This window comes from Narcine bancroftii, chromosome 4 (assembly GCF_036971445.1).
Source record: "Narcine bancroftii isolate sNarBan1 chromosome 4, sNarBan1.hap1, whole genome shotgun sequence".
Taxonomy (NCBI): domain Eukaryota; kingdom Metazoa; phylum Chordata; class Chondrichthyes; order Torpediniformes; family Narcinidae; genus Narcine; species Narcine bancroftii.
Window position 1 is genome coordinate 292,813,310 of NC_091472.1, and position 10,790 is coordinate 292,824,099.

The following is a 10,790-nucleotide window of genomic DNA, read 5'->3' on the forward strand; positions in this document are numbered from 1 at the left end:
TGCCAGGATACTAGTCCCTTTCAGTTCAGGTGCATCCTTTTATACAGAAGAGATCCCAATGATCCAGAAATATGAACCCCTGCACCAACTCTTCAGCCATGCATTCATCTGCCATAACCTCCTGTTCTTACTCTCTCTGGTGTGTGGCACAGGTAGCAATCCTGAGAATACCACCCTTGAGGTCCAGCTTTTTAAACTTATTTTCCAACTCCCTATATTCCCTCTTCAGGACCTCATCCCCACTTCTATCTATATCATTGGTCTCCACATTGACCACAAAATCTGGCTGCTCCCCCTCCCCCTGCAGAATGCTATGAATTTGATGAGACATCTCTGACCCTGGCACCTGGGAGGCAACATACCATCCTCGATCTCATTCACCAAACCTCCTATCTGCTCTCTGAACCAATGAGTCACCAATTACCATAGCTCTCTTCTGAGCTGAGGTGCCAGCCCCTGTGCCATACATGACCACCACGACTGGTCTGATAGATCATACCCCCCCCCAACAGTATACGTTGTTGAGGGGGAACAGCCGCAGACATGCTCTTCACTCTTTGCCTCTTCCCCTTCCCTCTCCTAGACCTTTAGGGATGAAGCTCCTCTCTATCACTGTCTCTGCCCCCCAAATGATCCAGAGTTCATCCAGCTCCAGTTCCTTAACATGACCACCACGACTGGTCTCTGATAGATCATACCCCCCCCCCCAACAGTATACGTTGTTGAGGGGGAACAGCCGCAGACATGCTCTTCACTCTTTGCCTCTTCCCCTTCCCTCTCCTAGACCTTTAGGGATGAAGCTCCTCTCTATCACTGTCTCTGCCCCCCAAATGATCCAGAGTTCATCCAGCTCCAGTTCCTTAACATGACCACCATGACTGGTCTCTGATAGATCATACCCCCCCCCCCCCAACAGTATATGTTGTTGAGGGGGAACAGCCGCAGACATGCTCTTCACTCTTTGCCTCTTCCCCTTCCCTCTCCTAGACCTTTAGGGATGAAGCTCCTCTCTATCACTGTCTCTGCCCCCCAAATGATCCAGAGTTCATCCAGCTCCAGTTCCTTACATGGTCTCCCAAGAGGTGCTGCTGAATGCACCTCTTGTCCCAGATTTCCTCTATCCTGAAATAGGATCATTTGACTGCCTTAGCTGGTGTCTCTATGAACTCTAATTAAATTCAAAGATCTTGCCTTATCGGAATCAAGCTTGACCTCAGCCTCCGAAGCCTCGTGAGCCAAAGCCTCTAAGACCCACCCTGAGCCACTCACACACTGGCCACTCACACTACTCCACCCACAAAGCACTATCTGTTTAACCCTTAACTTGCTTTTTTTGAAAAGGCACTCACCTCCAGCTGGCTCCCAACAGTCCCAACTCTCTGGAGTCCCAGACTGCTTATAACGGTCTCGAGATGTCTGTGTCGCGAGTCCCACTCCACTCCTTTTTTAAAGGCGCTTGCCTCCAGCTAGCTCCCGGCAGTCCCAGCTCTCTGGAGTCCCACACCTCTCATAATGGCCCCAAGGTGATCAGATTAGTGCTCATAGTAATGTCTCAAAAAAAATCTTGAACTTAGGAAAAAGCTCATTACATGCTGCATTATTGTTTTGCACACACATTTTAGGTTTAGTTTTCATCAAGGCTTGGATTGAGCTCACAGATGCTGAATTAAGAGCATCGTGACTGCTGGAGAGCAGCACATCAGCACTTGAAGTACTCCCCCTGTGGCAACCACTGAACAATTGCACAGAAAAGGCTGGCAGGGATGTGAGGGATAGCCTGTGAGAGAAGGTGATCTTCTGTTTGTCTGAGCACCTTCACTTGCAAGCCCCTTGTCACAATTGCCACCATACTCAAAGGGTCAGGGATTGTAGAATACAGTTCAGTATTAATACGCATACAGAGACTGCAAAGAGTAAAGAGAACATCACTTCATTTTCATTGGAAATCTGAGGTGACCAGATGCTGTGGGCAAGACATTGATGTCACACCACAGATCTACTAATTACTGATTTAATTCTCAATCCTTGCACAATGTGCCTAGTTTTTTCAGTGAGTGTAGAGCAAAAAGTGTAATGTCCCTAAAAATTCCACAGTCAGGCAGTACTACTTCTAACAATTATGTTAGTCCTTGCACAACTGCACAGGTATCATCGAGCCAATTTCCTTATGGGCAATATTTCACATAGAATTGAATGACCATACTATTTCAATGCACAATTTGATCCTAAAGCAAACAAATGGGTTCAATTTCTGAACTTGTATGTTGAAAGCCACCCCCTTCCATCAGAACTACATCCATCCCATTCTGCAGATACTGTGATACAGAGGATGTTTTAAATGAAAACACTAAACGTATATAAATAATTGGTCATTTTGAGTGCCAAATCTTTTTAGTTCACAAAAATACTTGCCTCCAATCCTAATAAATGTATGGGTTACAAGAGTGGCATAAAAACACCGCCTAAACAAATATTAAAAAGAATCATCCCAAAATAACTGACAACCTGCTAGAGTGAAATTCCATAGCTTGACAGTTCTCTTTCCTGGTTCTTTAGTTTCAGTGTTTGATAAGGAGCACAAATCATGTCTATGACATTAATTACTTGCACTGAGTGGTGAGACGAAAATAGTTTTTAAAATAACAATATTGGTTATTCTTAGAAATTATCATTATTTTATTATGAAGGATGAGGTTTTGGAGTATTTCAAAGCACAAGAGAAAAATAGCCTGGTCAATGTGGAATTGGGATATTTTGCTTGACAAAACTGTTGGAATTCTTTGAGGAAATAATGAGCTGAAGAGACAAAGGAGAGCCAATGGATGTTTATTTGGATTTTTAGAAGGCCATTGATATACACGAGGCAGCTAAGCAAGATTGGAGCCCATGGTGTTATGGGAAAGGTACTAAAGTGATTAGAAAATTGGCTGACTGGCAGAAGGCAAAGATTGGGAATAAAAGGGAGCCTTTTCTGGCTAGTTGCCAGTGACTAGTGGTATTCTGTCAGGGTTGGAGTTGGGTCAGTTACCTTTCACCTTGTATTAAAATGATTTAGTTGATGTAATTGCTAGCTTTTTGGTCAGATTTGTGGGTGATATGAAATTCGATGGAGGCGCAGTGGGTCGTGTTGAGGAAACAGGGAGTCTGAAGAGGGATAGGTTGGGAGAATGGGTAAAGAGGTGGCAGATGGAATGCAGCATGGGGAAGTGTAAGGCCATACCCTTTGGTTGAAGGAATAAAGGTGCAGACTATTTTCTAAATGGGGAGAGAATTCAGAAAGTGGAGGTCAAAATAACTTGGGAGTTTTAGTGTAGAATTCTATAAAGGTAGACCTGCAGGTTGAGTTGGTAGTAAGGAAGGCAAGTGCAACGTACACATTAATTTCAAGTGGATGAGCACATAAAACCACAGAAAGTATGTCCAGAAGAATTCTGGAAAAAGGTCTTATGGACAGATGAGACCAATATTAATCTGTATCAGATTGATGGCAAGAGCAAAGTGTGGAGGCGTAAAGAAACTGCCTAAGATCCAAAGCTTACCAGCTTTCCCATTGCTTGCATCTTACAGTGTAGCCTCAATATTTCTTTTCACAACACCTTCTGCAGACAATAAACATTGATGTATCCACACCTGCCTCCTGAAGACTGTTTCTGATGTCGGACGTATATTTGGGTATTTTTCTTCAATATGATGAGAATTCTGTCATCAGCAATGGAGATCTTCCTTGAAATACCAGTCCCTTTGTGATTACTGAGCCCACCAGTACGCTCTTTTTTCTTAATGATGTTCCAAACTATTGATTTTGGTAATCCTGTGGTTTGGGTGATATTTATATAGTTCTTGTGGTTCATAATGGCTTCTTTGATTTTCTTTGGCACAACTCTGTCCCTCATGTTGAAAAACAGGCAACTACAGCTGCCAAAGGTGATTGAAGGTTAGAAGCAAGCCTATCTCTCTTATACCTGAATCAATGAAACAATTAAACATACCTGAGTAATCACAAACACCCATGAAGCCGAATGTCTCAAACATTATGATGTCCTGAAATGAGGGGACTATGTATAAAAAGTGATGTAATTTCTACATGGTCAAACCAAACTCTATACAAATAACCTTGAATAAAATGTAGAATGTGCACTTTAATTAAGTGAATTGTTTGATAACAAATTTAAAACTGTGCAGCACAGGGGCAAATAAAGGAAAAAAGTGTCTTTGTCTCAAACATTTCAAAAATGACATCCAGAAAGAAATGACATCCCATGAATTTATTGCTGATCTAACCAATTTTTTTGTTTGTCCCATAACATTTAATTATCCTTGGGTTGACAGTAATAACACAATCTTGGTCTCTTTCACCAGAAAAATAATAATGATTTATTGATACATTAGACTACCGCTTATAAAATGTATCTTTTTTTATTTCAGATGGCAAAAATCTCTTACCAACAGTATTAGTCATCGCATTTGCTGTGATTTTGGTGATGATTTCAATAGTTTCGTGGTATGCATACAAAAAGAAATATCTCACAGTAAATGGATTTACTTCTTTGCTGTCCAATACAACAGATCGAGTTACAAACAACAGTGTATTGGTAGAGAATGAAGAAAGGGAATATGAAGCATAACATTTTAATCAGGCATGACATGAAATATAATTGAACAATAAATGAGGAAATGGTCAGGTTGGCAGTGATTAATATTTGAAAGTATTTTTATATATTCAACCTATGGTTTTATTTTACAAAGTTTTAGATTTTAAAACAGGATGAAAGCAGTTTGTAATGTAAATTATATAGTTAATCCATTTTGTATTATCTAACTAATTTAGCAAGATTTAAGATTTTTTGTTTTTAATACTTACCAATGGCAAGTGTTCATAAAAGAAAAAAAAGTGGTGATAGTGTTATTTGTTGTGCACAGAATTCTGTTATTTAAATTTGCTCAATTAATTTTGAAACATCTTGATCTATTTTCTACCAGTTTTAACCATTAATTAAAATGATTGTTGTTAAAATACCATATACACCCTCTAGTATTTTTGATTAATTCTGTAAATTCACTAAATTCTTCAGAGAAAGAAATTTACCGTCCTTGATGGATTCAGAAAAAAGTGGATGTCTTTTCATTGCTTTCTAAAAAGCCATCTATCCAAATATCTATTCAATGTTAAAATATGCCTACTTCTAGTTTCCTCTGGCAGCTCATTTTCAGTTTCAGAGGACACTTGAGTTGCACCTCAGGTCCCCTTTAAATCTTTCCCCTCTCATCTTATATCCATGCCTTTTAGTTCAAGAATTATCTGCCCTTGAAAAACATGTGAATTCACTTTGTCCATGACACACCCTTAAGATCTATTCCTGCACTGTAGGAAATAAAGAACTTGCCTATCTTTCTTTGGCTTGGCTTCGCGGACGAAGATTTATGGAGGGGTATGTCCACGTCTGCTGCAGGCTCATTGGTGACTGACAAGTCTGATGTGGGACAGGCAGGGACGGTTGCAAGGGAAAATTGGTTGGTTGGGGTTGGGTGCTGGGTTTTTCCTCCTTTGTCTTTTGTCAGTGAGATGGGCTCTGTGGTCTTCTTCAAAGGAGGTTGCTGCCCGCCGAACTGTGAGGCCAAGATGCACGGTTGAAGGCGAGATCAGCCCACTGGCGGTGGTCAATGTGGCAGGCACCAAGAGATTTCTTTAAGTAGTCCTTGTACCTCTTCTTTGGTGCACCTCTGTCTCAGTGGCCAGTGGAGAGCTCGCCATAGAATACGATCTTGGGAAGGTGATGGTCCTCCATTCTGGAGACGTGACCCACCCAGCGCAGTTGGGTCTTCAGCAGCATGGATTCGATGCTTGCGGACTGCCAGCTTGAGTACTTCGATGTTGGTGATGAAGTCATTCCAATGAATGTTGAGGATGGAGTGGAGACAGCGCTGATGGAAGTGTTCTAGGAGCCGTAGGTGATGCCGGTAGAGGACCCATAATTCAGAGCCTCTCCATATCTCAAGCCTTTAGTCTCAGCAGCATCCTAGTGAATGTTTTCTGTTCTGTCTCAAAGCCTAATTTGGTCTTGGGTTTTCAGTGTCTCGTCAGAACAGGTTATTAGATTCTTTGCACTTCTGCGAATGGGATTTTGCTAAATCGTTACATAAACTTATCATTGTCAGGTAAATGCAAGGTGAAATTGGGAAATCCCCATCTCCAACAACAACATCCTTCTTTAACATTATCATATAGTCACCCACTATCAACATCCCATGTGTGTGGAGCAGGAGGATATCTTTCAGTTAAATTATTTTCAAAAGCTCTGATATGGCTTAATTTTGGGAAGCCACCATTTTGCCTTTTCCCTCAATTTCACAGAGAACTCTAAAAGTCAGTCAGATTTATTCAAAATTCTGTTTAATAATACAGTAAAAGCCCTGGTATTCTGCACCTGTGGGGATTGGTGGAACCAAGTAAGTGTATTTTCCCATTGCTTGAGACTTACTAATGCCTAACTAATATACCTGCATTAATAATAAGCAGTTTAAAAGACAAAAATACAAGACTACTTATATTGAACAAACCTCACTTGCACAAATATATAAATTTAAAGCATTTTCATTTATTTTCTGTCCATTCTTTGAAAACATTTCACCGTCACTGCATTTGAAGGTTCCTCCCCCTCCAGAGCCACCTGAAAAATGAACAATAGCATTATATATAATTAACCTCCCCCTCCCTCATTTACAGAATAAGTTCAGACAGGGGTGATTCTTATTAAGCAGGGATATTAAAGAATGAGGTGAGGGAAAGAAAATGGCAGCGGTAGAGCAATAGTGGATTTAGATAGCTCCCCATAGCGAGGATCATAAAGGATTTAAAAAAAAGATAGAACCCCATAGAACTAGGAAGGATATAGACAGGAAGATCAGAAAACAGAGAGAATATAAGAAAATGGGGAAAAAAATCAAGGAAAATAGCTGATCTTATAGAGAGAAGGAGACCGAAGACAGACCTACCCAGAGGTTGAAAACAATGACACTGGCACCCGAATGAAGGAGCCCCTGTTGGGAAGAGAACTTGTTGGACGAGGCGAATGAGGACAGCCCAGGAGAGACTGACCTGGGATGGTGTCAGCAAAGGGCTGCGACTGAGGCAGTAGCAGCAATGTCAGGTGCGACATGTATGGAGGTCTGAGGTCCAGGGGAGCCAAGCCGGCACTGAGAAGCTGGTGACGTCAGTGGCAGCTGAGGAAAAACTCCCACGGGTCGGCCATCAAGAGATGAACTCGCTGGAGGAGGCGAGCGAGGACAGCCTGGGTGGGACAGAGCCGGGGTATCAGGAAAGCGCCGCGACCAAGATGGTGGGAGAGCTTTTGGGGGAAGCCTGGCCACCACCGAGAGGCCGGTGATGTCAGTGGCAGTGGAGGGAAAGACCCCACGGGCCAGGAGAAAAAGGGACTTACAGAGTAGGGCTGTTCCGTCTGGTGGGTGCAAAGAGGTTGGGTTCAAGGCGTTGGGCCTGGTGGACTCTAGGAACGGAGAGGAAATGCAAGGAAAGTCGTGTTTCTGGGTGGCCTGGAGTCAGAAAGTGAGGTGGAGGATGAAAGGAAAAGGAAGATTGAGGGGGTAAAAGAAAGACAGAGAAAGGGGGCAGAGGCCCTGATGCATTTTGCAAAAGAAATGCTGGAGCCCATTGGCCAAATCAAATAAAAACCTTGAAGACACTGGTGGCAGGGCAGGGGGCAATAAAAGAAAGATTGGATAAGTTGACAGAGTATCAGAAACAGAGGAGAGATCTGTGAGGGTGGAAGAAAGGTTGGATGAGAGGGAAAACAAAATGGATGCGTGGTAGAGGGACAGAGTGAGGATGTAGGTGAAGATAGATACTTTAGAAAATCTCAGCAGGAGGAATAATATTAAGATTGTGGGGATGAAAGAGGGTACAGAAGGGAGAGACACAGTAGAGTTCCTGGAAAAAATGGATCCTAGATATACTGGGGAAGGAACAAATTAGAAATAATTTAAGAATAGAATGAGCTCTCACGCCACCCCGCCCCTGCCTGGTCCAGGGCCAAAACGATTGCTTCACTACCAGGATAGAGGGATTTTACGGGTGGCAGCAGTGGGAGCGAAGGTAAAGGTGGGGTCCAGCAGAATATGAGGGGGAGGTTTTATTCTACCCAGACATGTGTGTGGCACTATTGAAGCACAGGAAGGAATTTGACCCAGTCAAAAGGAGTCTTAAACAAAAAGGAACTGAGTTTACCCTCCTTCGCCCAGCAATGCTGAAGACAGTAAGGGCAGGAGGGAAAAGTTTTTTAGGGATCCAAGAGAGGCAATGGACTTCGTAAGAATCCTGCCACCACTTTGGGATTAAATGTAAATAAGGGGGAAAGAGGGAATCAGGGGAATGATGGATTGTAAATATTGTAATTGTGATTACCAGTAAGGGGGGAGAGCTTATCTCATAATGTTATTGTTTAAAGATGAATGTATATTTCAAGTAAAGAATGACTATGGGGAGCTCAAGTTAGGGGTGGGAAGATGTTTCAAAATGGCAGGGGAGTTGGCACCAATAGTTGGTGCCGGGGTGGGTGAAGGTAAACCAGGAGGTAGAAAGGAGGAGGTGGGGGTGGGGGTAGTTTGGGTGTATTTAATATACTTTTTTGAATTGTTGGTTTTAGTTTTTGAATTTGCTGGAGTTTTGTTTCAAACAAGGACATCTGCATCTGGTGTCGGTGGAAAACAAAAGGGAAGAATGACAAGTGTCAAAGGCTAAGAAGGAAGGGGATAAGGATATTGGGAAAACCTTGAGGTAATGGAATAGAATAATTTACCCCCCTTTAAAAAAAGAGAATTAAACAAAATAAGGTAACACTTCGTCATGATAAGGCAGGGAGTGTGAACACAGAAAAGGGACTGAGCATGTCATGCACTTTTGTGTACTGTACGAGGCCCCAGCATCTGCAGATTTTCTTGTTTATCACCAAATGTTTTAAAATTCATAAAATTATAAAATCAACAACAATGATGAGGTAGAGAAGAGGTAGAAAATCTTGTCCGATAGTGCGAGAATAACAACCTGAATCTCAAAGTGGATAAGACAAAGGAGATTGATTGTAGATTTCAGGAGGATTAAGGATGACCACCCTCTACCACACATCAATAGCTCTGTTGTGGAGAGAGTAGAAAGCACCAAGTTCCTTGGAGTCCACTTAATCCTCTCTTGGACACACATCTCCTCACTTGTCAGGATGGTGCAATAGTGACTGCACTTCTTCAGAAGACTGAGGCAGGCAAAACTACCATCCTGTCAACTATACAGTTCTATTGAGATTGTCTCGGCTAGCTGTATCACAGTGTGGTACAGTTGCTGTAGAGCAGTGGTTCTCAACCTTTTTCTTTCCACTCACATGCCACTTTAAGTAATCCTATGTCATCGGTGTTCTGTGATTAGTAAGGGATTGCTTAAGGTGGTATGCGAGTGGGACGGTAAGGTTGAGAACCACTGCTCTAGACCCAATTGATACTGAAATATTTTGCTTGAGAAAAATTGTCATTGGCCCATTTCCTTTGGAGTTCTGAAACCGCGCACATAACGAGTCAATGGGGGACGATTAAAACAGTGGTTTTCAACCTTTTTCTTTCCACCCACACACCACCTTAAGCCATCCCTTACTAATCACTTATGGCACAGGGACTACTTATGAGTATGGGGGGGGGGGGGGGGGGTAAAGTTGAGAACCACTGCTGTAGAGCACTGGATTTTGTGGGGTGGGACAATCCACAGAAACATCAAAGCAGCAGAGAGGATCACTGGGATCTCCCTCGGACCCCCCCCCCCCCCATCAGCTTGATCAACTGGGATCTTTTTTTCTGAAGAAGGCATGCAAAATCATTGAGGATCCCTTCCACCCTGATCACAGCATCTTTCAGCAGCTCTGGCCAAGAAAGAGGTACAGGAGGATCACAGCCAGCACCGCCAGGCTGAGGGACAACCTCTTCCCACGGGCAGTGAGAATGCTGAACGACTGATGAATCCCTCCAGAATCCATCATGACGTGGCAATTATTTATCTATTTTGTATTCTAGCTACTGCACATAAGCTGCTTATTTACATCGATGTGAGTGAGCTATGTCTATACACAGTCCGTGTTTGCATGTTTTTACGCCAGATGCCCTTATATTGACGTTAAACTTGGGTCTTACTTTTGAAAGTGGTGACACTCCGCGATGGGACTTCATCCCCGCTCACCCCACCGACGTCCTTCAGCTCCGCACAGTGACTGCACGAGTGCCGAGGAAGGAAGTTCCCCAACCAACCCGGACCGTTCCTTCACCCGCCCCCCTCGCCTCCTGCTGCGGATCGCGCGCCTCCCACCGCCGCCGCCGCGGCGCAGACCCCGTGACCTCACAATGGCTCCTGCCGGAAGTGACGTTCGACGGTTCCTCTTGCCGCTAATGGACGCCATCATAAAGGCGGTGTAATGGTCGGGCTGTAATGCCGACGAATTTGCGTTCTCCTTTCTCAATAGTTTGTTGACCGTCGAGTGTACGTAAGTATATCTTGTGTCACCCACAAGGAAGGCCTGTATTGAATTTTTAAATGTCGTTTCTTCCGAAAAAGGTCGTGCTCAGTGTGTTTTTGAAATGTCCCGATTGGGCCAAGGGTGCGGAAGGAATCGGTTGTGTCAGTGTGGCTTCATGTTTCAGGACACGAGTCGAAAAGGCCATTCGTTGGTTTGGTCTTTCACAAGTTGCTAATTGATACACAAAGGTGCTGGGGGAAAAAAACCCCAACAGGTCCTGCATTG

The 10,790-nt window shown here is 43.3% G+C and overlaps 2 protein-coding genes and 1 long non-coding RNA gene across 7 annotated transcripts in view; 2 read left to right on the top strand and 1 right to left on the bottom strand.

The window, feature by feature from the left end:
• LOC138762105 (CD302 antigen-like) overlaps nt 1–5,017 on the top strand; it is a 36,013-nt gene extending 30,996 nt beyond the window's left edge. For both annotated transcript variants that reach the window (XM_069935439.1, XM_069935440.1), the window contains exon 6: nt 4,426–5,017. In XM_069935439.1, coding sequence (XP_069791540.1) covers nt 4,426–4,625 — 200 coding nt within the window. In that variant the 3' untranslated portion in view covers nt 4,626–5,017. The remainder of the gene's footprint in view (nt 1–4,425) is intronic.
• A 1,559-nt stretch (nt 5,018–6,576) lies between these two features.
• Nucleotides 6,577–10,527, bottom strand: LOC138762107 (uncharacterized). Its single transcript, XR_011356757.1, has 2 exons — nt 10,186–10,527; nt 6,577–6,668 (listed from the first exon to the last, which is right to left on the bottom strand). It is a non-coding gene; the product is annotated as an uncharacterized lncRNA (long non-coding RNA).
• The window catches only part of marchf7 (membrane-associated ring finger (C3HC4) 7), a 69,654-nt gene continuing 69,147 nt past the window's right edge, over nt 10,284–10,790 (top strand). For 2 of the 4 annotated variants that reach the window (XM_069935437.1, XM_069935438.1), the window contains exon 1: nt 10,298–10,532. The gene's annotated coding sequence lies outside the window, so the exon portion shown is untranslated. Of the gene's footprint in view, nt 10,533–10,790 lie in introns of all 4 variants that reach the window. The other 2 variants (XM_069935435.1, XM_069935434.1) reach the window with 2 other exon arrangements.